The 27725-nt window shown below is 37.0% G+C and overlaps 3 protein-coding genes across 7 annotated transcripts; all 3 read left to right on the forward strand.

Moving 5' to 3' along the window:
- The first annotated feature begins 2209 nt into the window (after positions 1–2209).
- On the forward strand, positions 2210–7613 carry LOC112557673. The gene is made up of 11 exons (XM_025227665.1): positions 2210–2365; positions 2678–2880; positions 4583–4705; positions 4926–5123; positions 5349–5440; positions 5750–5863; positions 6099–6125; positions 6397–6508; positions 6819–6861; positions 7102–7253; positions 7389–7613. The coding sequence occupies exons 2-11, from the start codon at positions 2811–2813 to the stop codon at positions 7451–7453; spliced, it is 996 nt and encodes a 331-aa protein (XP_025083450.1). The 5' UTR covers positions 2210–2365; positions 2678–2810; the 3' UTR covers positions 7454–7613.
- A 1478-nt stretch (positions 7614–9091) lies between these two features.
- On the forward strand, positions 9092–15959 carry LOC112556826 (protein lifeguard 1-like). 3 transcript variants are annotated; one of them, XM_025226201.1, is made up of 11 exons: positions 9092–9260; positions 9908–10043; positions 10577–10655; positions 11175–11228; positions 12058–12148; positions 12446–12483; positions 12718–12763; positions 13280–13321; positions 13723–13812; positions 13997–14044; positions 14684–15959. In XM_025226201.1, the coding sequence occupies exons 2-11, from the start codon at positions 9962–9964 to the stop codon at positions 14834–14836; spliced, it is 723 nt and encodes a 240-aa protein (XP_025081986.1). In that variant the 5' UTR covers positions 9092–9260; positions 9908–9961; the 3' UTR covers positions 14837–15959. The 3 variants fall into 3 exon arrangements, with proteins under 3 accessions (XP_025081986.1, XP_025081985.1, XP_025081987.1); XM_025226200.1 differs by having other exon boundaries at positions 9094–9320; XM_025226202.1 differs by lacking the exon at positions 9092–9260 and adding an exon at positions 9455–9715.
- A 963-nt stretch (positions 15960–16922) lies between these two features.
- LOC112556825 (endoplasmic reticulum junction formation protein lunapark-B-like) lies at positions 16923–27253 on the forward strand. 3 transcript variants are annotated; one of them, XM_025226197.1, is made up of 12 exons: positions 16923–17059; positions 18131–18172; positions 18916–19103; positions 19390–19448; positions 20105–20145; positions 20575–20661; positions 21107–21151; positions 22075–22117; positions 22623–22793; positions 23592–23765; positions 24143–24256; positions 24468–27253. In XM_025226197.1, exons 1-12 carry the CDS (start codon positions 17033–17035, stop codon positions 24494–24496), a joined length of 1020 nt encoding a protein of 339 aa, XP_025081982.1. In that variant the 5' UTR covers positions 16923–17032; the 3' UTR covers positions 24497–27253. The 3 variants fall into 3 exon arrangements, with proteins under 3 accessions (XP_025081982.1, XP_025081983.1, XP_025081984.1); XM_025226199.1 differs by having other exon boundaries at positions 16953–17059; positions 18888–19103; XM_025226198.1 differs by lacking the exon at positions 21107–21151.
- Positions 27254–27725: the final 472 nt, after the last annotated feature.

A 27725-nucleotide genomic window follows, 5' to 3' on the forward strand; every position in this document is an offset into this window, starting at 1 on the left:
TTCTGTGGGAATGAATGACCCACCACGCAATGATAGGCAGCACTATTAGGTCACCCTTTGGTCTCCCCCCGTCGAACTATTAGACATGGGTAAGAGTCGACTGAGACACCCATTTTCCCCTTCCCAAAATGGCATTGCAAGGACCCCCAAGGATCCAGCAGATGGTTTATACCAGCGGTTCTCAACCTTTTACATGTGGCGACCCCCCTGACGAACACCGGTACGTCCGCGACCCCCTTAGCCAGCTAGGTCGGTGGAAGAGCGGGGGGGGGGGAGCCTTAGCTAACCTCGAACGCCGCGTCGAGGAAATCAACAACGGAAGAACAAAGTTCGTATCTGCAAGAAGTATAACTGTTAATGAAATTTTACTAAAGCAAATTCTGTGGTGCTAATAAATATTATTTTATTGGACACTCACTTTGATTAATGAGAAGGTGTAGCCTGCTTGCTGTTGCATAGAGAAGTGAACCTGTGTGCGATGTTCGTACCCACTGCTATTTGCAGCTCAGCCTCTGCGTCCACACGATTTCTGTATTTCGACTTCAGTGCTGCCAATGCTGAAAATCCTTGCTCACACATATATGAAGTTGAAAATGGCAGAAGAACTTTCATTGCTTTCTCAGAAAGGAGAGGATATTCACCGTTGATGCTAATCCAGAATGTTGGCACTGGTGTTGTTTGGAAGACCATTTTCAGGGATTGGTCACTCGAAAGGTCGATGAGCTGCTCTTCTTCTTGCGTGGACAACCCGCTTGTGCTAGGATCAGCCAGAAATGGATTACGAATCCAATCGTATTTAGTCACATCAATTTCAGCGAAATAATGCTGAAACCTTTCTTGCAGTCAGCTTAGATGGGCAATAATTACATTCTTCACCTGATCAAGATTCAAGTTGTCAGCCTTGCACTTACACAAGCACGGAAACATGTCAAAAATATTTTCTTGGAGTATCTTCTGCGTCCACAACGAAATGTTTCGGACGAAAGCATTCATCTTGTCAGTTGTTTGTAATATGGTTGTGTCCTTCCCTTGTCTGGTCATGGCCTTCTGTCAGGGACCTATAGAGTACTAGGACTGAGCACGTGCGAATGAAAGGGTGTGAATGATGGACGTTTCCTGAATGCGTGCCTGTTAGATGTTTTAAAAAAAAGAGAGAGAGGTGTGACTGGAGAGGGAGAGGGGAGTCAGCGATGAGAGATTGGGGAAGAGAGAGGGCAAAAGGTGAGAGGAGGGAGATTGGAGGCTTAATTGTTGAGAGGGGGATTGTGTTTTGAGTTTTGGAAGAGAGAAGTCACTGCATGTCGAGACAGTGTACTTGAATAGGGAGAAGAGATTTGGAGTTTGATCGCCCTCACCACTCGGTTACACAATGTAAACTAATTTCACTAATACCAGTATAAGAAACTTTTTTAAAAAATGACCACCTTCGCGACCCCCTTGTAGGCACGTCGCGACCCCCCAGGGGGTCGCGCCCCACAGGTTGAGAACCGCTGGTTTATACGGAAAGACATTTACTATTCAGTATTCCACAGAGGACAGTGAAAACGAGTCAAGAAAGTTAACGCTACTTTCTTGTAAAACAATCATATAAATATATATAGCTTTCTATGGAAACGTAGTCCGGAGTTCCTTATGAAGGCACATTTTCACACAATCTCCTGACAAGCATGTGCGTGTGTTTTCATTAGTCACTGAACTGTAACGGTAAAATTGTTTTTGACATTAAACTTTTTAAGAAGAACATTCTGTTTATCCAATGTTTTAGTAGTGATAGCAATACACGGGGTGCGGAACCTGACAGTTGTTTTGTCCCAAAGTTTCTTGAGCCTGGCCATCGCTGCTGTGATCCTGAGACTATGAACCCGGAATATCCCCTTAATGTGCAAACTGTTCATCCAAAACAAAACAAACAAAAACTTCCACTCACTGTTCGAAAAATGTCACAGAGTCTTTCACTTTCACACACGCGAATTATACTGATTCCGCACTCTCTTTATCTCAAATTACATTCGCCTGTCTTAGTTGACAACTCGTGCGGGAATGCTCGACTCAATACTTTTCTAAAACCCTACCGATTTGGTGAACATTTCACTCACACATGCATGCTTTTTCTTACATTCTTCCTGCCGCACGTGAGGTCCGAAACTCATGTAGGGTTCACGACCTCTACATCCGTCAACTAATTACTCAGTTGCCTGTCCATGGCAGAGGGGCAACACACACAACAAGGGCTGGCTACGTCACTCCACTCCCCCCTCTACTTCCTTTCACCAAACTCAGGCGGGATTGCCGAAAAACAAAGGAGGCACGGACTGATCCGTGACAAGCAAGAACTGAGGAGGGAAGTGCACTCGAAATTGAGCAAGTACTAAACATTTGCACACCGCTTATTGCTAATTCCTGCTCGTGTCCTTTTGCAAAATCACGATACTCTCAGTCCTTGTTACTTGGATCCTCTTTACATTTTGTATTTGTCTTTATTCATCATCGGTACTGCTGTCTATCCTTCCGTCGTTCATATGTTATTTGCTTGTTCTTATACTCTTTATGAGTGTGAGTATTATTAGGCCACAAAGCTCTAGATCTGCTTCGGGGACGGGGTGGATGACCATGGGTTTTCATTTGAACAATCACTCACGTCTGTAACCGAATAATCAGTTCTTATCTTCCACGACAGCTGCATCTGACGGGTAAGGAAGAAACGTGGAACAGATATATAGCTTACACGACAATTTTATGCCAGCTCTGTGAGAGATAAAGCTCCAACATCTCGCCGGAGTGACATATTTCGAAGACATAATAACGAGAGAATGAACATGTCTGTCTTCTTGCTCATATTACTGGTTCTACATGTGTCTGCGTCTGGCGCGGTACGTCTTGGTACGTATGATCGTAATTTCACGAGCATCATTAGTTAATCACAGTACCACAATTGTTGTTGTTGTTGTTGTTGTTGTTGTTGTTCATCGTTAGTTAATCACAGAACTGATACAGATGTACAGTTACCGTTAAGTTTCACAAGTTATTCGTTACTGCACCATTAGCGTGGCTTTCGTGACCCTACGGCCACTGTCCTGTGTGAAGTGTCGAACCCCAAACCCGCCCACAACCTATATCTCATTTTCTTTTGATTTTATTTCATTCATTTATTTGTTTATTGTATCCTTGCTCTTTTATCATCGTCGTCGTTGAACAATATGTACACATTTGCTTAAAACATTTTGTTCATTTTATTTAGTTACGAAGGCTTTACCATAAAAGTAGCTTCCCTAGACACCAAACTTCATGGCTTACGATGGCATAGAAGTTACCATCTAGAAGTGGAAGCATGATCTTTCGCTCCTGTAAAACTTATAAGTTATAACTTAGCCATGAAACCTAATGGAGTCTAATTTTAAAGACCCATGACATTTAGTTCTTAAGCACCAAAGAAGGAAAAAAAAAAAAAAAAAGGCCATGACATGGCGCTCCACCCACCAGAAGCAGAGTTGTTAGAACTTGTCCTATTTACCAAGCCTGATCTGTAGCCCAGTTCTCCCGATATCGGAACAATTGGCTCCTTGACCAAACTTTCATGCAGCATGTTTGCAGGAGTTACATGATTTTTTCATAAATTTGTTTATCAAGCGCGCGTTGTGTGGTGTGGGGAGTGAGGGGGAGTCGAGATAACCAGGAGAGCCTGCAGCTGTGCAAACGAATGAAAAATCAGGCCATTTAATTTACTGATAACGAAAAATTCGAGCACGCACACATACACAGGTGGTTTTTTTCAGAAACGGCAGTCTAAAAATTAAAAGAGACCTTGAACACTTACTGAATGAATTATACTGACTAAACGTTTAACAATTTTTATATCTTATGATGTCAGAAGTTATCGGAGAAAGTATTATGAACTTTGATTTGTAGAAAAAATCCGATTGATTTTAAACTGCAGCTTTGGACTTCAGCTGATCTTGATATTATGTCTTTCAAAAGAAGACCTAAACACTTTCGTAGTGGTGGTGGTGGTGGGTGGGGATGAATAATAATGATGATATTGGAGAAAGCAGTATGACGTAAATAACACTTCTTACAAGTCGTTAAACGGTTAGCGAGGTGCAAATTTTCTTTTCTTAAGCGTCTGTGCTGATTTTGGTGTAAAATACTATTTTCCAAAATCTGTTTCTATATGCACGCTACAGTTATCATCGTGCACAGAGGTCAAACCGTCGTTATCACAAATGTTCACGGAACTAATTCACATTTGTAATACAAACTTTCATATTAGTTGTACCCATGATAACCTAAAGGCATCCTCTGCATTACCGTGCCTGCGTTTTGGACCTTACTCTGTGCAAGGTAGTATTTGTAGGCGTATATCTTGGAAAGATGTTTTTCACTTTAGGAAGAAGTATTTTGAAGCGAGTTCTATCCAGTGGTATAAAGAAATCTAGTCGACTAGACATTTAACATCAACAATAGGTAAAGAAGACTGCTCCCTGGCTCTGCCACCATGTTCCTGTAGTGTTATAAACTATTTAGAAGAAAACAAGAAAAATACAGACAGAGGGATAAAAAAAAATTATCTGATATTTTGTTCCAGATTCATACAATGTGGACCCAAAAAGTCTTTCAGTCTCTGGCATTTCATCGGGTGCTGCCATGGCAACACAGTTCCATGTAGCGCACTCAAGTGTTGTGATGGGAGTAGGTCTTGTGGCTGGAGGTAAGCCTTGAAAATACAGTACATCAACATTTACAGTATATTAATTACCATTTACAGTACATTAATTAACATTCACAGTACATTAGTTCTACTCACCAACACTTATCTTCAAGCAGCCTCAACCAAAAGGGACGTAACTCAATGTTTTTCTTCTTGCTTAAGCCCCAGATGTCTAATTCCCCTAATTACATTCTAATTACTGAATTGCTTCTGTTAACAGTCCCGTTCATGTGTTCCGGAGGCAACCTTGTGACAGCAACTGGCGTCTGCATGGAGTTACCTTCCACCATCTTAGTTTCTGCACTTGAAGCAGTTACCGCCTCCGGTGCTTTAGTCGGCAACATCGACAGCACCAGCAACATGCGCAACGACCGTGTTTGGATTTATGCTGGCACACACGACTCGGTTGTCAAACCTGGTCTGTACAAGGGGGTGCTGTCTGTTCTCGTAATTATCTACGTACTATGACTGGTTGGCGATAAAAGCATAACCTTCAACGATGTCTGCTAATTAAATGAATAATTTAAATTATATACAGTAATATAATTGTGTTAATATATTTGCTTTAAAAATTCAGTTAAAATTTCTGACTAATAGACTAAATTGTTTGTAAAATTGTTTAATTTTGCTATTTTGTTTCCAGCTGCCGGAGAAAAAATACGAGATTATTATGCACATTATGTCAACCAAAACAACATCAAGACTGTTTTCAATATTGCATCTGAACACTGCATGGTAAGGAGGAGTAAACAGAAGTAAGATCATAGTTTAGTGATATTGATGTACTTACAGCTGAAGTGAGAAATTTCTGAAGGACTAGATGTGTCATGCTGAAAGGGATAGCGTGGCGGCAACGTGTTCAGATACTGTCCGCAGTTATAGTCGGACCTGCTCTCTATAGACACTATTTATTTTTTAAACTAAAAGAAGGGAGTAAGGATGGATAACTTTAAAGATAATTAGCATAAGTGGAAGGGAAGTTTGCAACCATCCAAAATCATAATACCTCCACCCATCCACCCTCACTTCAACTCCTTGTCGCAGCCAACGGCCAACTATGGAGGCAGGTGTGACGCTCTCAACTCTGACAACTACCTCAACAACTGCAACTACGATGCCGCATTCGAGCTCCTCAACCACATCTACGGCGGCAATCTTGTAAGTTCTGTCTTAAATTATTTACCAACACCATCTTCTTTATTATTTTCCTTATTTTCTCAGCTGTTATATTTGTTTGTTACTGTTGCTTTCCCCGCGTCGTTGTGTGTGTGTATTATGTTCATATTGTTGTAACTTGACATAAAAAAGATGATCTCACCTTATGAAAATTTTCACTACTTCAATTTCTAATTGTCTGTCTTTTCTCAATTTTCCTTCTGCTTATCTCTTACAGAAACACGGAACAGCTGCCCATGGGTCTGTAAGTACACCTGTCTTTAATAGAACCGTAATTAGTGTGTCGATCTTATAAATAAAGCAGAGTTTGCTCTTTGCTTGTGTGGGAGGGAGGGGGAGATGGTCTGAGATTGATGCAAAATTCCACCGTTTGTCTGATTCTCAACATTTGTCGAGTACCATAAAATGACTATCAACAATCAAAAGAAAAAAAAAAAAAACTAAGCAAAACAAATATAATGGTGCAGAGATTTCGCAAACAGAACCTCTGGGCATCTTCCGTGTCTGTGTTGCAGCTAATCAAATTTGACCAAAGTGACTTCTTTTACTTTTCATCGCCTTCAGTATACAGCATGGATGATGTGGGCTACGTCTACATTCCATCTGGCTGTGCCAGTAAACATTCAGGTGAGTCACATTCATACAGGTGAACAAATAAGCATGCATACTAGAAAATAACACACGTAAAGATAAGGAACTAAAACACGCACAAGTGAGGAATTATAGGAAGCCAACAGGTGAGAAGCTAACAACTATGAAGGACAGGGACTAAGAAATATACAGATAAAGAACAACGTGGAGGCGAGGAGCTAACAAGCACACAGAAACAAACTTATTTTACTCCATCACATGTTCCCGTTTAATAATAGGTGACTGTATGAAAACTTCCATCTTAGCAACCTATTAAAATATGCCTTTTTTACTCTCTTTTTCACAGCCTGTAAACTGCATGTGGCATTCCATGGCTGCAAGATGGGCCAGTGAGTGTTGCATTCTTCAACATAAAAAATAACCTTGATAGCTACCAAGATAGTGCGTATCAACTGATTGTGAGGTGGATCATACTTATTATACCTTAAAGCTTATGGAACTATAAAAGACAGAATCTACAGCGCTCAGTCACGAAAATAAGTGTACAATGTTTACTAATAAAAGATAATATTAGTGCTGTAATTCTGGAAAAACATAACGCGAAGAGCTGCATTTTTTTTTTAACACAGGACTAGGATAGGTGACGCCTACGTGCGCCATGCAGGATACAACGAGGTTGGGGAAGCCAACAACATCATCATCCTGTACCCGCAGGTGACGGCATCTCTTACCAACCCTAACGGCTGCTGGGATTGGTGGGGATACACTGGACTTCTCTTTGGTAAGTTCGAAGAACTTCTTTCTACAAAGAAATGCTCCCTCGCTTGTCTTCTTGCTTGCATAATTACAACAGCATTGCAGAATCCTCTCCTAGACATGTTCATATTCACGTATGTGTCTGTGTGTCTGATTTCAGCAACTCATTCCGGTTTCCAGATGACAGCTGTATACAGGATGGTCGAGAAAGTAATGGACCTTTGACCCTATCGATCATTTACAACAGCGAGCTACAACTTGTTTACGATATACTAAATGCAATTTCTACATCTGTGTTAAGATGTTGTATAATTAGGAAATGCAATAACGTTTGTAATTGTGTCTATACCACTTTTCTAATTGAAATAAATAATATACAACAGTTCTTACATTTTTCGAAAGTGTTTTTCTACCGAAAGGTTATCTTTCATTTTGGCGTCAAGAAGGGATTTTGAACGAGTGTTGGCAGACTAGAGCACCAAGATTAATACCCCGACATCCTTAGACTTAGCCTTCTCTATATATATTCAGCATAAGTGCTTCCTCCGAGGCGTGAGATCGGATATCATCTTTACTGCAGTGGTCACTAGAAAAGATGTTTCACCACTACTGGAGAATAGGGTAGCGTCACTGAACCATTGCACTATCTATGTTCATGTTTTGTTTTCTATGACCCTCGAACAATCTAGATTCATCAAGCCATCTATGTTCACATCGTTTTTCCGTGTCTCAGCAACCTATAACATAAAGCATAAGCACATTCCAAACAGAGGGAAAACAATGTACAGAAACAGTAGCTGCATGAAAAGGAAAGCATTACCTATGTATGCACACATTAGAAATTTTATCATTAACAATACACTTTACTTTAGGATGTATATGCATACAGTGGTGTTAGATTATGATATCTTCTCTCTAACAGACACACACACACCTCCACTCATTCTCTGCATGACACCTCTATTCATTCTCTACATGCTAATCCATGCCAGAACAATTTGACTAGAGCAGACCGTGCTGGTCCCTCTCACTCCGTTCATGCTCTCTGTCTCTGGCAAAAACCATCCAAAGCGACAGTTGTGACTTCTGGGTGATGCTTACTTAATTCCAGCATTTAAAAACAGAAAAAGTAAAGAATTAATTCTCTTCTTAATGCATATATAATGATCACTTTGAATGTCACCAAAGCTAGAAGACAGGATGTAATGTGAAACAGAGGAAGGGACACTTAGATTAATGGACAGTGAGGTGGCATAAAAATATAAGATACAATTATATCAAAAACAATATTGCAACGGGGGTTAGTCTAGAGGTGATCGAAGGCTATATCTCAGGAAGGCTATGGGCACCTATAATTGTTCGATCCTTGCTAGGGTAGAATGCAGGCCAGCTGCTGAATGAAACTCTGAATAAAATCTACAGTTATCCGGCAATTTTGACCTTTGTTGTGTTCTTGTGTGACTAGCTCACCCCTAGTACGTATAGCTATCAGGGACTGACATGTTGGTTACAATTAATTTATCGCTGTTTTGTCATTTACCATCCCACTGATCCCAGCTGTTTCGTGCCGATCGAAGAACCTCAACACTAATAATTACCATGCAAGTGTAGGCCAGCGACTGAATGCCTTTCATATCAGTAATCGCACAATTGTCTCAGCCCAAACTTCTAGCACAACCCGGAACTTTCATCTCTTTTCTTCGAAAGTACCACGAACTAAAATAATATATCCGTCCGTGAAATTAAAGTACGGTCCTATACATTTCACATACACACACGCACAAACTGCTATCGCGTGTATACCATGCAACTATGTGTGTGTGTTCTCAGTAAATTCATGTAGCGTATTTTTAAAAGTTCTTTTTCTAATCGTTGACGTGTCACTTCTTATCTACGCAGTTTTGAACACGGAGACTACTGAGACATTTTACGGAGTTTGTGACTCGAACGCCGCTCTCCTGTGTCGGAGGTCTGCAAGGTCGGGTCATGGTGTTTATCTCAACCACCAGCAGAGCGTAACAGATGTATTAAGGTCCTCACCTTATTCACAGTAAATTAGTCTGAGGTCAGGCTTTTATTATTCGAGAACAAGGTAGGTTCTGTGTGAGTTTTGCAAGTGATAGTGAATTTTTAATTTTTTTTATATTCGGACTAATGCAGTAATCTGAGATTGTTTACAATTCGTAGAACTATGATTAGAATGCGAGAAGGTAGAGGAAAGTTCTAGTGCCACAGTGGCGTAATATAGGATGTACAACTTGTCAGACAGCAGTCTCATTTGTAACATCTGGATGTTATAATAATCTCTTCAAAGACCGCGCGACTTATAGATTTGCTTTTTTTTAAATTCAAGTCTATGTTATTGATTGTGATCGCAATCTATATATACGTAGTAAGTGGTTAGACAACGGCGTTAACAAGTTTCTGTGGTGTATAATGTGATTTGAATCGGTGAATCATCATCTTAATCTGTTGGAAGTCGTTGCGGTAAAACATCACAGTCTTTCAGAACTGTTGGTTTACTTGGAAATATGTTATTTAAAATCAAAATAATGTTATTCAGTTCTGTCAGTTTGTACGGCCTCAGGTTTAGTCTATGTGACTACTGGCTAGTTATATACATCCTGATGTGAAAAAAATCGCACATTAAAAAATATTCAGTTATCATTTTATTTTCAGGACGGAAGGAGAGTTTTTATATTTAAGAAAAAACTTTAATTATAAAAGACCAACATGTACAGTGATCCAGAAGTTGGAGGGCAGGAGGATGGATTCTTCAATGCTGACAGTTTTTCAGAAAAATCTGTTAGATTGGGTAAGGATCATCACAATAATTAAATAGTGTTACCTATAACTGTGAGTATATATTATGTGAAGAAACCTGCATTAACTTTGGTTGTTTTTAGATTATTAGGGTTTTTTTTTAAATCTTTCATTCGAATAAAACCATTTCAGAATTATGCAAAATTGTGGATAAACCATATTTTGTACCACTTAAAATGCTGTCACACAAGAAAAAGATTAGATAGAGGTACACCATCACCTGCTACACAGGGAAAGGATTCAACATAGACATATTGGCATCGATTTGATACTTATGGAAGGGTTCAGAACTTTTTTAATGTTTTCATAGCAACTCCTAATTAACAAAATGATGACTACCTATATAATTATTTTTAAGCTGCTATGAGTTTACTCTTTATTAAGAGGACAAACAATTGTCAAAATATGTACATTTTCCAGAAGAAAAACAGATAGGATTTTTGGAGCTTTTAGTCTTGAGGTTTATATTTTATCATACAAAACTAGTTGAACATGCAATAGTTTAATGACATTATTTTGTTTCAGGATTCATTCGGAGAGTTTATGCCATTTTGTTTCTCCAGATCCTGGTTACTGGATTTATGATTGCTCTTTTTTTATATGTGTAAGTATGACTATGACAATGGAGAGTAGAAGGTGCAGTCAGTTATGATGGGTAACAGAAACATCAGTCTTTATGGTTGCAGCTGATTCCGTAGTATCATGTGATTAACTGCATTCTTTGTAAAATAAAGCTTATAATGGAAGATTATTATTTTTCATCTCTCAAAAAAACTGAAAGTGTAAATGATTGATAGAGACATAGTTTTGCCCATTTTATTTTGTTGTAGTTGATATTTACCTGCTAAGACTTGTCCATAGTTGTTCACAGCAGGCCTTACATTAGTGAGTTTGATGAGACTTGAACAAGCTGTGTTTCCACTTGCTTGATAGTATTGCACATCAACACATATCTGATCCTGAAGACATTAAAAGATCAGTAAGGATGCATTTCAAATCAGGAACAGAGCTCTTTTCCTAAATACTGTCATCTCTTATTGTTGTATATTGATGGTATTATACGTTGTAATGCCTTGAAAAATCATGGATTTAAAAATGTGCTACAATGCATTTCTGTTTTTAGGGATGCAGTCAAAGTCTACTCTGTGAATAACCCTTGGATGTACATTGTTGGACTGTAAGTAATTTCTTTGTTAATAGGCTCATTGCACTTAACAGTGATAACAAAATAACTTTTTTATTAAGTGATTTTCAGCTTCCACAGTGCAGAAATTAACATGCCCATTAATAGGCTCTCTGATTTATATTTTTAACATATGGTCTGATTAGAAATCCACATTAGAGAAGCCAGTTGTGGAGGTTCATTTGGTTTGCACTTGAGAAGTTCCATATCATCTTGTGTGATGTGAGCTGGAAATCCTTAATCAACTACAGCTTTGTACTGACAATGTAGCAGGAGTAGATAACTGTGCAAGAACACATTTAATCCATGGTTCAATGTTATGACCATTATCTCATTCAGGTCGTTAGATTGTGTACTCATATTAATGGTGGTGACCCATCTTTCTTGAGTTAGTGTGAGGGATGTTTTTGATAGTGACCATTATCCTGTGTAGGCAGTTTGTATAACCAGCATGTTATAAAATGCATTTGTTTTTGCTTGATCTGAGGTAATATAATTATAAGCCGTAGAACAGTCTGTAAAACAATAGGTCTAATATTGGTGGAAGGGGAATGGATCCATGTTATGCAAGAAGAGCTTATACAGAGTTCGATGGATATTAAATTCTTTGAGCTTTTTAGACACATGACCCATTTTCTGCTTCCCATTCCTCACTTTACTGTATTGTACTCTCATTTATGGTGTTCAGGGGCCAGGTACACGATATGTTACTAGCCACTAGCAGTCATGATAATGATAAGTTTAGCTGACTGAACCATCCACCTGCTGTTTGTCTGGCTTCAGGTTGTACATCTTGGTTTAATTTTATGTTCATATTAAACAGCTTAGTAACCTTCATCATACTGATCATCCTAGCCTGTTGCCCCAACGTTCGGCGCAGCTACCCAATAAATTTAATTCTGCTGACCGTCTTTGTAAGTAGCTCTTTTACATTCCAATAAAATTACTTTTTCTCCCCAACGCCACTCACTCCCCCATCTCCCACATCTTTCTGTTAACAAGCTGCCTTACTTTTATATCTCTTTGCTACGAGATAGAAGCGATTTGCTGTTTGCCTAAATTAAATTCCCAGTGCATGTTTCTGTGTAAAACATGACATTTTTTTAAAAGGTGAAATGTATATGAATATAAAAAAAGTGATAATGACAAATAAATAATAATGCTGAATATACCTATTCACCTGTTATTCATTTGTGTAATTATTTTTCCAGACTGTGTGCGAAGGCTTTCTGCTTGGAACCATCTCCAGGTAGGAATTTGCAGACTCATATAAAAGTACAATGAACACTCAGTACAACCTGTGAGCAATGATAATGTTTCCAATAATTCTTGAAATACCAATCTTTGAATTTGTAAATACTGATGCTCGTGTCATGTTTGTGAAATATCAATCAAGTTTTGCACTACTTAACAAAACTTTTAATTTGGGTTTATTGATAAAATAACAGCACAGCTTATAGGCTTTTTCCCATTATTTTTGCAGCCACTATGAGAAAGATGAAGTTCTTTTGGCTGTTGGCATCACAGCAGTAAGTTTTACATCTCCTAAAATAAGGATTGATCCATTTTTGTGTTGTCTGACTTTTCTTTCTTACACCACACGTTGTGGTGCTAGTGTAGCATAGTCACAATACTGATACAAAATTGTAAGGTCTACCCTACAGCTTTAGTTTGGAATTTAAGCTGTTTAACTTAATTAGATTGCTAGAAGATGTTTCTCATTTTATCATGTGCATAGCGCAACAGTATATTTGTATTTGAGTACTGTAAAACTGTAATCATACTTTAATTATAATAATAAATAATAATAAAGGTATTTAAAAAGGCTTAAAGCATCTGTTCTTGTTCCATTAACTCACACATTAGCATACATATTCAAGCACATGCACAAATGCTAATGTGTGCTCAAACACAGCAGGAAAAAAGATTATTTCACAAACTTGTTAAGGCAAATTAAAAACTAATGCATTTTATAGTAAGGATTATGAAGTACAAATTAGTGTCAAATCACAAATCACTTTTAAATGGCATTTAAAATTTTTCAGGTCGTGGCCCTTGCCTTGACGGTGTTTGCATTCCAGACAAAAGTAAATTCATCCAAAAGTTTTTTATGTATTTGATTGATGTATTGCTTCAAAGCATTATGATATTAAGTTACATTAATTAGAATTCTTGCGTAATTATTTTCTAAAGTTCTTTAATAGGATCTTAGTGTATAGAATAAATATGAGGATGCTTAAAATTTTTTTGCTCCAAATATGTATTGGTCTGTGCACATGCATCCACATTTTATGTTTGTAAAATATATGTCCTACATTTGCATTTAGACAGACTATGTATACTATGTAAAGTAATGAATATATGTTTTTCAATAGAAGAACCATTTATTAAGAAGCAAAGAAATTATTTCTTCATTAGAGCAGTGTTGGTTTGCCTCATGTCTGCTTGTTGCATAGCATACTTATTCTAATTGACATATTCTTTGCAGTGGGATTTCACCATGATGGGAGGAATGTTATTTGTGTTTGTCATCATTCTGATTTGCTTTGGATTTCTGTGCCTAATATTCCAGAACAGGGTATGTGTCTTTACTAATCTGTTTTAAGAAAAAAAAATGTTAATCTCTGAAAGCTATAAGAGCAGTTAATGCAGTCCTGATTACAATGTTATTCTATGTGATTTAAGGTTACTAAACATTTTGAACACTTTGCAGTATTGAAAACAGACTGTGACCAAGTAATGTATTTTCCTTTTTTTGGCAGATCCTGAGCATGGTGTATGCATCAATTGGTGCACTGATTTTTTCTGCAGTGAGTTGTGTTTTCAGTTATACTTGAACTTAATAGCTAATAGACCACAGACAGATCTATGTATGTGTGAATTTATGCATATGGTGAATATGCTTAGTTTTGGAATTTCCAAGAAAGTGCATCGTTATTTTGAATAGGTACAGTTCTTTGTACTGCCAGCTCTTGGTTTAGAAAATTAATTGCCTTATGTGCTTACACACAATCAACAAATATTAATTTTCTTCTATTTCTGCTGTTATGAGTGCCCAATTTTTTTCTTTTTTAAAAACCAAATTATAGTGCACAAGCTTAATCTTTGAAGAATGTTTTGAACATTTTGAGCTGGGCTGGATCTGGAGATAAGAATGAGCTGACTAGAACTGCACTACTATGTATGGGGTTTTTTTTTTCCTTCTTAATCTGTCCACAAAGGTGCTGTCTACCAATACCTCCAACATTTTTTTTTTAGCTTATGGTTTTGTGAACGTGGGGGGTTTTTTTTTTACTGTCCATGATTACCTCAAACTGCCTAGTTTTGATTTTGAAGTTCCCTTTTTAAATCAAAACACAGGAAATTCATTTTTTTTTTTTTTACAATACTCTATTCAGGCACCAGCTTGATGTTTAAAACATTGGGGTGTTTTTTTTCTCTCTTTTCAGTATCTTGTCTTTGATACTCAGCTGATGATCGGTGGAAAACACAAATACTCACTGTCACCAGAGGAGTACATATTTGCTGCGCTGAATCTCTACCTGGACATCATCAATATCTTTATTTATATCCTGTCAATCATTGGATTATCTCGTGATTAAGCATCTTCACCTGTCTCGAATTTTATTTTAACTGTTCATTTTTTTTTTTTTTTTTTTTGTCAGGCAACATCCACCAGAGAGGAGGTATGTCTTGACAATTTTTATGTCTTCACAGGCAGGACTTTGCGCATTTTATGGTTATTACAAAAGTATTTATCGTTTGTACCAAAGTTTCCTGTTGGTGCACTGTTGGTAGTGCTACATGGATTACTGTTGGGTGTACTAATTATGATTATTAGCCCTTATATACTTGCATAAATATGACAATGCATAAACACAAAATTGGTACTGTAACTGTTTGGTTTATCATTTGTGTGTGTGTGTGTTTGATGGCTTATTAGTCGCAATTTTTTCCCATGGACTTGAAAATAGTGTTGTTGAATCAAGTGCAAGCATATTTTTATGAGGATTCATGTAGTTGTCAATGCTTGGTCATAGACATTATCTGAATCCAATTTGCACCCTGGGTATTTACTGATTAATACTGACCCACTTCTACATTTATAGCCAAAAGATGCATTTCAGTTTTGGCCAAAAGCTGAAGCTATTGATAGTTTGTGTTAAAAAAGTAAAAGACTTGGATGACATTAGAGGAGAATGGGTAATGAAAATAAGAGGTAAAGTTCAGCATTTAAACTTCTATTTCCTTTCTTTGTGCATGTTTTTTCTCTAGAAATCTAGAAGGTGTATGTCATTGGAATCCACCACTTTTCACAGATTTCCAAGTGGCATGCTTTATCTCTCAAATGTTTGAAAATTTGCACATTGTAACAGTTTAAAATTTTTCTCAACATTTGTTTTTTTATGGGTTGAAATGTTTTAAATTGTTCTAAAAGAAATTGTGCATTGTACAGTTTTGTCACACAAAATAAACAAGTTGTCTTTGTGGCATTTTTTTGTAGCCGTGTATTAAAATGGGTAATTTTTTTTTTTTTGAAGTACATGTATAATAATTGCTTTTTGTCCAAGAAATGAGGTAACATTTTGTAATGCTGATATTTGTGTAATGTTTTGACTGCCATTTGTGCTATAAAATAGTCACTAGCTATTTTTTTCTTCGCAGTAAAAATTTTTCTTGTATGTGAAATAAAGCTATAAAAAGTATATAAAAAAAAACAGTCAAGTGTTACATGGACCAGTGTGTTTATTTACGTTCAAGGGTGACAAACAGTGATTGTCTCAGAATGCCTGAAAATCACTTAATAAAATGGCAGAGTTTCAGTCATTTTAAGATTTTGCAAGCAGTGAAACAAAATTCTTGCATAACAGCCAACAGAGATGGTGTTGGTTATCTGAGCCATTGGTAACGAGATTGATATTTTGCGAGTCCAGTGAAGCAGCAGTTTCATCACAACTAACAATGTTAGGTATCTTAGATGACGATCCTGGGAATATGTTCTTGCTCTGTTGAGTGTAATATGGCATGTGTTTACAAAACCATCTGCGTTGCCATAAATGTAGCCTTACTTGCTCACTTGGCATAAACAAACACCACTTCCCATTAACATAAGGCATAATTTTCAAAATAGAAGTCGTCGTCAAGGAAAAGCGGCTTTCGAGAACTTTAAGTGGCAACATGTCAAATATTACTGAATACCACCATTCCAATACAATCGAGTGCTTTGACATTTTGTTTCAAGCAGACTGTCAAAGAACTGAATTGGTTTCCCATGACAAATTTCTGATTTTGTAATGTATAGACCGGTAGCAAAGCGAGATGCCAATACATTTCTTCAGGATGAAGCCAGTTTGTCGATTTAATATGAAAGGCTAGCCTCTAGTCTTCTTCCGTCATCTGAAAATCGAGCTTTTATAATTTATTAATATATTGTAATTTATATGGCACGGCTGGTGATAATAAGTCTAAATACCATATTTATTTCAATAATAAAATAAATTAATTCGTAATAAGGCTTAACCTCTGCAGCTTCGGACACGATTACGACAGCTTTTAATTGCGCCCGATCAGTATCAGCTACATGTACCAATTTTCACATTCTCACAGAGAGCCCTAGAACAAAATTATTCTCGCAATATCGTTCATCCCGATCATCAAGAATGCCGATCCTCGCTCGATCAATGGGGAAGTAACTAGCACGAACGTGTGTAAGGGAGATAACTGCGTATGTCTTCCCCCGTGGTACGCAAACAAGTGAGAAACCGTCTAATTCAAAGGTTCCTTTTCACGAAAAGGCAATGGGCATAATAACGTCTAGATTCAGCGTAAGTTTCAGAAATAATGAATTAAATCTCTGAACAATGTGTGCTAACTTTAGCTTGGCATTATTGAATATTTGATTGAAAATCTGTCGTTATCACAGCGCAGCCGCCAAAAACGGATTTGCCCTTGTAAATATTCGGTTTTCGCCGTGCTATATCCACGCAGCTGGATTGAACTAATAAGAAAAGGGTGTTGCTGCTAGCTTAATATTCTACGTCACATATTCTTTCTCATCGCATCTTCTTAAGATGGTTTTACATATTGTCAAGAGTTGCTACAGCAGTAAAGGGTTGAACAGCGATGTTTTCCCACAAAGATAAGACATCGGTTTGGTTCAATATTCATTGGTTAGATTGGGAAGCATGGGCACATTAAGTAATAATGACATACAAAATACATCGAAAAGCGAAAGTGAAAAGCATTTGACAAATACTACGCCTACATGTGCGTACGTACACGCACACAATGTATAAGGTAATCTGTTTAACCCTAAAGCACTTTACATAACTCATTCTAGTGATGTATACACGAAGATACAGGAGCACTTTAAGCAGATATCAAAAACACATTAACAATCATTCACAAAAAGACAATCTCTCTCTCTCTCTGTCAATAAGTACACATATACGAATAAATACTTGGGGTGGAGAAATACCAAAGGTCAGCCCTGCAAACAGGTGGCACATCTGTAGAGAGGAGTATCGTAGCTGAGATCTAAGCTCATAACATAAGATTCTCAGTGTCATGATGACAGATGCTTTAATCACTACTCAAATCATCGCCCCTTCCCCCAAATTTATAAGGAATCTTTTTGGATAAGTGTAATTACTTGCTCTTTCCCTTATGCATCTTTCTCCCACAATCTGAACAATGCATACACTCAGTGAGAGGCCTTAAAAAATTAGCATTTAAAAAAGTGGCAAATATATAAAAATAATTTAAGAAAAATAATTCATATTGAAGATGTCTAGAGCATTTCTTTAACTGTATTTTTTAAATACATAAATGATTATAGCTCTATAATGGTTAGTTTCCAAGTTCAATATATTTGTTAACTTGTGTTCTTCTCCCAGAAAAAGCTGTCAACTATTGAAACTTTGGACAAAATTCACAAGGTAAGTGAAGTTTTTTTAAAATTTAATCTTCATTTCTTACTTTGCCAGGAACAGATTGCACTAAGACATTTTCTTTGCAGATATTTTGTGCTGCAGCTTCATGGTAAAAGTATATACTTTCTTTTTCTAAGATGGGTACCTATGGTGTACTGCCTGATCAATAGGGCTAATCCATACAATTTCATATGCAGACCCACAAAGCTAATCTTTTTAGTCAAACAGTACATTAATTCCACGTAAGACACTAACTTGCAGTTAAAAAGCTGCTTTACAAAGTGTTAGGACTTACTGCAAGATGTTCATAGGCTTTTGGTAATAATGTGTTAGTTTTGTTACGTTTGCAGACGAATGAGCAGGGGGAAAGAGCACAGGTGTATTTTAATTTTTGTGTGTGTATACACGTATGTCTCTTTACACATGTATATGTACATGTGTGCTTGCATGTACACATTTTATATTGTAAAGTCCTAATATAACATGCAGAATGTGAAATCTTTTCTTGTAGATTTTGAATAATGTATTATTGGAATTTTGTGCAAATTGTAGATTTGAGAAAATGTTTGCAACACATGTCAAGAAAAGAGCAGCAAATGTCAGCAAGGGTGAATTTATAAATTGGTTCAAATGGGAATATGATAAATGACATAATTAGTTGATACTTTTAATAGTTCAGTTTGTTCATGTCTTTTGTAAACTGATAATAAATCTAATGCAGCAAGGAACCTAAATTTAACTGTCATCAGGACATGTCCAGACTTGAGCAAAATCGTCGTCGTAGCCAAGTCTTGCAAAAGAGGATAGTAGCAAGTCTCCTGCTGTATTCCATCTTACTGTACATAATTGCTGCTGTGGTCTTCTACTATCTCTACTTTCCAAAGACATGGCAGGAAACATTGCTGTATACCTTTCCACTTATTATCTTCCCATTTTTGTAAGTCCTGGTGTAGTTGGTTATGTTTCATCAAGAAATGTGCTCTCTTAAAATATTTATCAAAAATTTATGCTAATAATTATGCCTATAATAAGTAATATAGTGGGTGATAGTGATACTATAATGTTCTAAGATGTATAACATTTATGATAATGCAGAATATTTTCAAGGGATACTATTGTTTTTCTTATAACCTGTCTGGGTAATTTTCTGTTTTCATTCTATCACTGATATGTTTTTCTTCATATCCTTCAGAACACTATAGAATATTTTATTTGAATTTCAGAGTATGGGGAGCAAGAAAATTCACTCACTGGTACTTTGTTCAAAGACTAAGTGCAAGTGGTAAGCAAAATAATATACAGACCACATGTTATCGATTAACATACATAGAAATAGGAAATATAAAGAAGTGAACACAAACATTGAATTGGTGATTCATGGGTAAATGATGAAAATGTTTATTTTTAAATGCGCTGATGGTAGTTATCATCCCTGTGAGAGCAGGACACTTATTTTAGCTATGCCAAATTAAATTTTAGACAGAGCACTAGTTTTGCTGTGGTGGCCTCTTGAGTCTGCATGCACGCAACCAATGGTTTAAATATATAAAACCAATGTGAATACCTATAGGGGATTTCATGTAACCTGCTTACAGTCCAATCAAGCGGAAAACCTCATTTCGGCATGCTGCAAGATTTGGGCCCATGCATTGTTGTGCCCATTGTGTCAAGCTTTGCAAGGTGTATGCAGGTTATCAGCTTGGCCAGCTTATAACTGGTAAATGGACTGTGGGCTTAACATGAATTCCATCCCTGGGATTTTCTTTTCTGTAAATTTCATTAAATTTTGTGGAACTATATTAAGATTGTGAATACAACTTGTATTGTTTGTAAACAGAAACATTTTATTTTGATATTATATTTTTATTGACTGAGCTCCGTTCATGCACAGCCTTACTGATTTTCTCAATTTTGAAAGTTTTTTTTTTTTTTTTTCAGAACTTGCTCTGAGTGAACTTCGTGCACAGAAGAAAACAATTGTATGTAGTATTTTCATAAATGAGTTATATAAAATGATAATGTGTAAATGAAAAGTGTGGTGACTGGATTTACTCATGCTCTTAAGGAAGACAAGGTGCTGCTACTCAAAGAGAAAACAGAAATATTGTAATCATTGTAGCTGGAATATGTTAATATTGTAATCCTTGTGGAGATTCAGTTTCTGTGTGCTTTATATTCACATCTGTTACTTTCGAAGGTAATTAAACAGATATTGAGGTATTGTACAGCTGCCCCTTTTAAAGCACAGAGCAGTTAGGTGAATTAATAAAAATCATTGTCTCCCTCTTGCCCAAAAAAGTAAAAACTTTTTTGTGATGAAACGCTAATTACTGACAATAAATCTTTGTATTGCGCATTTAAAACCACTTTATTAATTTAAAAAGTTGTCTGTGGCTCTGCTTTTGTAGCTTGAAGAAGTCATGGAAAAAGAGACATACAAAAAGGCAAAGGAAATTTTGGAAAAATATGACCCTGCAAGATTTAAGCAGCTAGAGGTAATTTAATTGACAGAAGTTTGCAGTTTTTGCCTGTTGTGTGACGTGTTTAGAAAGTGTGTTGTTCATACTAAGGTATGTTATTATATGTGTCGTTTACTGTAGTGTTAGGTAAGGGACTGTAGTGTTTAACATGGTTGCAAGCTCATAATTGAAGCTTGTGAATGATCTGAACTAAAGATATTCTATATAATAAAACCATTGTTTGATAAAAGTAAAAGTAGGAACTAGCTGGATGTTGAGACTTCATCGTTGATTATCTTTTTTATAACAGCTTTTTTTTTTAAATCTGTGTATCCAGCTTTTGGAAGTTTTGAGGAAGGTTATTTCTTGTAATCTACATCTCAGTCAGCAGCAAGTAACCTGCAATAAATTATGCCACAGTCTTTTAGATTTCTTAATGGACATATAATGATTGAAAGTAGCAATTTGGTTCATGTGCTAGGCAGAATTTGATGAGTCCCCTGTCGTGAAGCCATTGGAAAAGGAGGTAATGCTTTCTGTTCTTGACCATCCTTTTGCAACAGTTTTGTTTCTTCTTTCTATGTTGCTGATAGTTTGGTTTTAAAGAGAATTTAGTAAGGCTATGTAAAAATTTAGGTGAGTATGCATACTGTTGCTACCAAATTACAGGTGAGTGCAAGCAAAAGTGTTGGCAAAAATGTTGACACTTTTGTTTCCTATGTTCTTCCTGATGGTTGTGCATTGTTGTGTTGGATCTTAACACCAGTTCCTTATGTGCATTTGGACACAAGGCACTGTGTTCATTGTTCCAAGCTGGATCATTTGCGTAGTGTGCTTGATGCTATACTGCAGTTGTTAAAAAATAACAGTTAGTATAATAGGTATACAGGGCTTCTGCTTACGCAAAAAATTGCGTACAGTACGCATTAAAAGTTCGGAGGACCTCTTCAATTTTCGTCAATGGGGTCCCCTTCAAATTTGGGCGAAGAACAGGGACCCCTTAAAAATCTGAAGAAGGGGTCCCTGGGACCCCAAAGAATTTGGCCTTAGCAGAAGCCCTGGGTATAGTATATCGTTTCACATTCATGTGGGTTCATACATCTTCATATGATATTAAACATTACAGTTTTCACAGGTCTTAAAAGCATTTAAAGGATAATTGAAAAATCAAGATTGTGAGTGACTTAAAAAAGTGTTTATCACTTTTATATGAAGCAAGTAGAAAACAGAATGAAAGAGCAGGAAAACAATGATATCAATGCTTGCAGTATATGCTATTCTTGATATTGTCTGTGTATGTGTGTGTAAGAGAGAGAGTGGGGGGGGGGGGCAAGATAGAGATAGGAAGCAGAATTTCCTAAAAGTGCTTCTTAGTTCCTTTGGTATACAGAATAATTTGTAAGAATGAGCTCAGAAAATGGTGAAAGTTAATAGACCTGATATTTGCAGAAACCTAGTGAAGTGCCAGCACAACTTCAAGAACGTGGAACATGTAAGTAAGACTGGGGATGTAGGCATATACACAGCTGCATTATCTTGGCTGTTAACAGTTTAAAGTTATTTGCCTTAGTACAAAGCAAAAACTATTGTTTGCTGGCATAGAAGAGAAAATCTGTTAGTTATCTAGTTATCTAAGGTAAAATTCAGTTACCTTGGTAATGCATACACTTGCCTTTTGCAGGGCTTTTGCATTTTATCAACCAAAAATTAAAGCTTAGATTTAGTTTTCAGTTTTAAATGCTGTTACTTACCTCAAGCTAATTTTTTTAAGGGGTTTACCACCGTAGATGAAACTTTACAGGAAATAAGTCTTTTGCTTCTTTTGTCACCACATGCTCATCACACTTTTGGGACAGGAAGACTCAAATGAAATGTGGCCCCTCACCTCACCCCCTTGTTTTTGCTTGAAAGGAAATAGGGAACCTGAGTACCTCAAAATAGCCAAAATATGACATGGGTATGCAAGTCCCTGCTTAGTGCCTTGTTCTGTGCTACAGACCTACGTCAGCGTGTCCGAGTTCAGCCTGCAACACCAAGAATGCCTTTGATTAGAAGCAGCACCCCTGCTAGACCATCATTTAACCCGAGTCATACACCAAGAAGTGCCATGGGAACACCTGCTTTTCGTCCTGCTTCAGGACCACAATTTATGATGCAGGCAGGATACAGTAAGAAACCCATAGTACCCTTTTTATGTTTACATTAGAAGTGAAACATTGATTCTCAGATTGCATCTTGAGATCAGATAGCAAGTATTATCTTGGTTTCTTATCACTATTTCTTTTAAAAATTTTAAATGATAAAAAAAAATTTTTGTAAACCACAATTTCAACATCAAAAGGCCACTTCTGCCTTAGGTCTATGATTTTGTGTTGTTTATAATTATATCCAAAGCTTTACAAGCATTTCTCTATCAGGGCAAAACTTCTTGCAGCACGTAATATATCAGATCTAATTATACCATGCTTCAGATGAAAGCATAGAACACATTCTTGCAGAATCGGTTTTGAGCTAATTATTGCTCTTCAGATGATGATAGCATGTTCATCATGGAACAGTTGTGTTGCTTTTGGGTCTTATCTTGACTGAGAACTAGAAATAGCACGTCCCTGTTATTGCTTTTATGGAGTGTAGTTGTATAGAGATTTACGGCCCTCAGCTCCTCGAGGAGTAACAAGGAATAAACACAGTATGCCAAAATGCTTTTAAAGCAAAAAATGTTTTTGAGTTTCTTAGATTGGCTTCTGCAGCCATTTAGATATAGTCCTGGTTCTTCTGTAAGTCAGTGAACTGACTCATGACAGTAGAATACTTATGTGTCCTAATATGTGAAGTCATGACGTAGAAATACTTTTCGGTCTGTCTGTTAGTATTTTCCTGGCTGAGAAAATTCTTGGCCTTGCTCTAGGTTAAGCAGATCTGTTGTTGACAAGCTTCATGTTTATGAGGTAATAATATGTATCTAGGTTCACCTCCAGGTCCACCCATGCCACGCACAGTACTGCCACAGAAACGAGGTGCAGTTGACAAATTGATTGACTTCATGGTCGGAGATGGGCCTCAGAACAGATACGCTCTTATTTGTCAGCAGTGTCACTCACATAATGGCATGGCCTTGCCTGAGGAGTTTGAATATCTCAGTATGCTCATTTTTCATTTTCTTTCTGTTTTGTTTTTCTGATTAAAACTCTTATATTCTCATATATCATTCCATAGCCATTGTCCATGCAAAACAAAACAAATTTTGTATTTCTTTCAGTTTAAGTAATTTCTAGACCAGGTTGTGTTAAAGAAATTACTTAGCAACAAGGGAGTTCAGTTTGCTTGTTGCATTGAATTACTAATTAATATGGGCAATGCTCATTTGGCAGATATTGTTTGGTTTTTTTTTGGTAATCTTGCATAGTAGGGTCATCAGAAAATTGTCAAAGAATCAGAGAAACGCCTTTTTAAAAAATATATAGAACAGCCAATGGATAGTGTTTTCTTGGATTGCTAATTGCAAATTCTGCTTTAGGTTTTCGCTGCTGTTATTGCTATTATTTAAATACATCAAAGAAGATGAGGCCGTTGCCACCTAAGCTGGTGAATTTGCAAGGTGCATCATCTTTGAAGCCATCAGCAGAGTCGGGTAAAGTTTGTCTTCATTTTCAGAAATTGAAGTCTGTACACTTAACTTCTAAGGTCACTCAGCTGATAGAATCCTATAGCATTTATGGCTGCTTCCTGAAAATAGCTAAAAGCTCTGAAAATGTAATTCAATCATGGCTTATTAACATGACCATGTGTCGGAGAATAACATTTAAAAATGTTTGAATTGTATTATTGCTGTGTTTTTCTAGATAAATCCCCGAAAAATTCTAGTGAATGAAGTTAAAGAGGAAGCATCAGATGAGGATGAGGAGTCCAGTGAAGAAACTGGGGAGGTGGAGCCTGCAGATGACACACCAGAGTCCAAAGTTCAAGATGTGCCCATGCAGAATCAGATTGAAGACATTCAATTATCGGACAGAAAAAATACTGCTTTGGAAACTACTAGTCCACAAGATGGGGTGGAAACAGAAGAGAAAAAGTGATTGAGCTACGTGAAGACTTTCTAAACCACTAATTTATTTTAAGGCATTTTCTCCTTCTAGTCTTCTTTAAAACCTTTTTAGAATTTTTTGCATGGTGTGCAATGTCATGATCTATAATTATTTTGTGGGTCATAAGTCATGTCAGACTGGATATAATTAGATAAGGACTTGATAGAAGAATTAAAATAATTTGTAAGGGAACTGTTGTCAGAGATACAATATTTTTTCATTTGTTGTCACAATATGGGAAAAATAAATAGCCAGCCTTTCAGCCTATAAATCATATTTCCAGGAATGAACTCAAATGTCATAAATGCATGTTGGCTTATCTGTGCTTGGATTAATTTAATGCCACTACGTCATATCAAAAACTTAAAATAAAATCCCACCAGGACATTATGGGTACCTCTGTGAGGCAGTGCTTGATGATAGGTACACTGAACAGTAAGATATTTCATTCAGCAGCATTTTTCTTATTTTTATATGTCTCAGGCGAGTTTTTCTAGTCTAAGATATTTTGGTAGAAGCATATTTAAAGTGGAAAAGTGACTGAAATGTATCTTTGTTGATTTATGGATTCAAGTAGTTTTATGATGCCGCCTTATTAACAAATAAAATTAAATTCTTCCACATTTTCTATTAGTTCAGCATTTCACAATTTCCTGCCTTTTGGTTTTTTTTTATCTAGTCACTTTTGTACGTTCTTGGGTCGTCTTTATGTTCACCATTTGTGTCCAGGCTGTCATATGCACTAAACAAGGGTCTCTCAGAATATTGTCAATTGTTACAGACGGTTTTAGGGTAATTTTTTGTAACATGCCCTTCAGAATCTTTGCCTTCATCCTTTTGAAGCACACAATGATTTGACTTTTATCACTATAGATATAACTTTTAAAATGCATTCAGTTGCTGTCCACTCCAACAGTTTCTTCCATCAAAGATTTTCTGAGAGATGCCTGTGCTAGCATTAAAGTGTTGGCCCAGTTCCTTGCACATTTGTTTGAATTCCACAACCAACCTAAAGCTTAAAAAGGGATTGAGGGTGGAGGCTGTTGATTTTCTTGGCGTTTTTTGTAGAATCATGCTTTGAGAATATAGTTCTGTGAAATAAATGGTTTCATTCTCTATAATACTAGCAAGGGAACATCGTAGCATACGGGAACAGTTGGTATGTGCTATAATGTTAGTAAAGGAACATTGCAGCATATGGGAACAGTATGTGCTAAATGAGGAGTTTCAATTTTTGTGTTTGTGTGGCAACTTTTCTTTTGCTGAAGAGTTCACAATAATTTCATGGTTGCTTGTTCTGGCAATCCAGAGATCCTTTGGCAACAATGCACAGCCTTTTTGTTTTGTTTTTTTATTAGAGCTAAAAGCACAAAATTGCCAATAAGCATGAAATTTTTAAGGACTTGATTTATTGCAAAACTGCATGTAAGCTGTAAATTCAATTCTGTGTGTGTACACAAAGCGTTTGTGTGTGAGTGAAACAATGTGTGGATGGTAGCAGGAGTATGTGAGCTTGTGGAATGAGCCTTAGTGATTTATTGTAAATAATCGTAATACAGAGTAGCAACAGTTAGTGGTTTGTTTGGATAGCATGTTTTGGATTGACACGACCATGTTTTCAAGGTCTAGTCATTATCACATAACCATCATTCCTGGCCTCATATTTTATCAGCATTCCTTAATAGATTTTACTTGATGCCTAAATCGCAAAATATACTTTCTGTTGATGTAATGAGAAGTGTGCCTACAGCTGATACATTGTGATGTCACTATATTGTGAGAAATTTAGGGTTATTTTAATGAATGATATATATCAAACAGTAGTAGTGTTGGTATTTTGCTGCACTTTGTGAGTTCATTGCTGTTTAAAACAATGTTTGCAATGGATGTTAGGGACAAGTAATAGATTTTGTTGTATGGTAATTTTGTTTGATCGTTGCAAGCCGTTCTGGCAACATGTAGTGACTTTCTTTTTAAATGGTGCTGCCTCGCTCCCTTTCTTTCATCTTGATCATGTTTATCTCACGTTATTTGTGTGCTTCTCTTTCATAATATGTGGGTGGTTGCAATTTACACATGGGAACATAGTGGACATGCGCTGTGGCAGCACTCAGGTGAAATGCTTTGCGGCGCTAACCTGACCGTGACGCTCCTTTCAACCATATGATGCTGCCCTAACCCCAGTCATGTCTGAAGCGGGGGCCACTGACCGTTTCGCTGATGGTATGAAGCGCACTTCCATGACATTTTCTCTGTTCTCCAACTTCAGCAACAGGAACAGCAAGGTTCACTCCCACTTTATAACGGTCTTCCGTCCGTGACCCCCCAACATTTGGTCAAGTCCCAGACTTTGACAGTTTTGTCTCCGTTTATACTTTGGTCTCACATGATGCCCAACGCCAGGTGCTGACCCTTGACCTTAGTCACCAAGATGCATTTACTAAGCTGCAGGCAACCCTTCTCTCCACCCTCTCCCCCATCTCTCGTCTCCGCCGAAACAGTATGAGCACAACTCAGGAAATAAAACTCCTGCTTTGCTTTTCTCCTTGTTTTCTGATTTTGTCTCTGTACACCTGTGTGTGTCTGTGTGAGATGATGAGTTTGGGCCGGCCGACCATCAATGTTCATGACAACTTGACATCTCGAACAACAACAACTGCTTACATGTGACGACAAGGACAACACGGACACAAAATGGCTTTGCAGGCATCATTCAATAACTCGCTTATGAATGAAGTTTTGAAACCTGTTTACATGCTAGCACGCATGTACATATCACGAAAGGAGTTGCTACACATGAAATCAAACTGTCGGGTGTTTATGAGCTCCTAGTTACTGTTTGTTACTGTCTGGTAACCCATCTCTACAGCAGACGTGGTTAAAAATGCTTCACACTTTTATAACTTGCTTTGCAGGTCACACGCTTTTAAACTGCTTTAATCGAGGCAGCACATTTAAAAAGGTGTAAGTTAAATTGAAATGTCATCAAAAATAGTTTTCTAAAGCAATCTAGCA

This window comes from Pomacea canaliculata, linkage group LG2 (genome assembly GCF_003073045.1).
Source record: "Pomacea canaliculata isolate SZHN2017 linkage group LG2, ASM307304v1, whole genome shotgun sequence".
Lineage (NCBI taxonomy): Eukaryota > Metazoa > Mollusca > Gastropoda > Architaenioglossa > Ampullariidae > Pomacea > Pomacea canaliculata.

Coding starts and splice junctions, on each gene's coding strand:
- LOC112556826 (XM_025226201.1), top strand. CDS start 9,962: ATGTACAGTGATCCAGAAGTTGGAGGGCAGGAGGATGGATTCTTCAAT. Junction 12,149..12,445: donor TAATTCTGCTGACCGTCTTT/GTAAGTAGCTCT, acceptor TTATTTTTCCAG/ACTGTGTGCGAAGGCTTTCT. Junction 14,045..14,683: donor GTGCACTGATTTTTTCTGCA/GTGAGTTGTGTT, acceptor CTCTCTTTTCAG/TATCTTGTCTTTGATACTCA.
- LOC112557673 (XM_025227665.1), top strand. CDS start 2,811: ATGAACATGTCTGTCTTCTTGCTCATATTACTGGTTCTACATGTGTCT. Junction 5,441..5,749: donor TTGCATCTGAACACTGCATG/GTAAGGAGGAGT, acceptor TCCTTGTCGCAG/CCAACGGCCAACTATGGAGG. Junction 6,862..7,101: donor CATGGCTGCAAGATGGGCCA/GTGAGTGTTGCA, acceptor TTTTTAACACAG/GACTAGGATAGGTGACGCCT.
- LOC112556825 (XM_025226197.1), top strand. CDS start 17,033: ATGGGCATAATAACGTCTAGATTCAGC. Junction 19,449..20,104: donor TCAAAGACTAAGTGCAAGTG/GTAAGCAAAATA, acceptor TTTTTTTTTCAG/AACTTGCTCTGAGTGAACTT. Junction 20,662..21,106: donor CAAGATTTAAGCAGCTAGAG/GTAATTTAATTG, acceptor TTCATGTGCTAG/GCAGAATTTGATGAGTCCCC.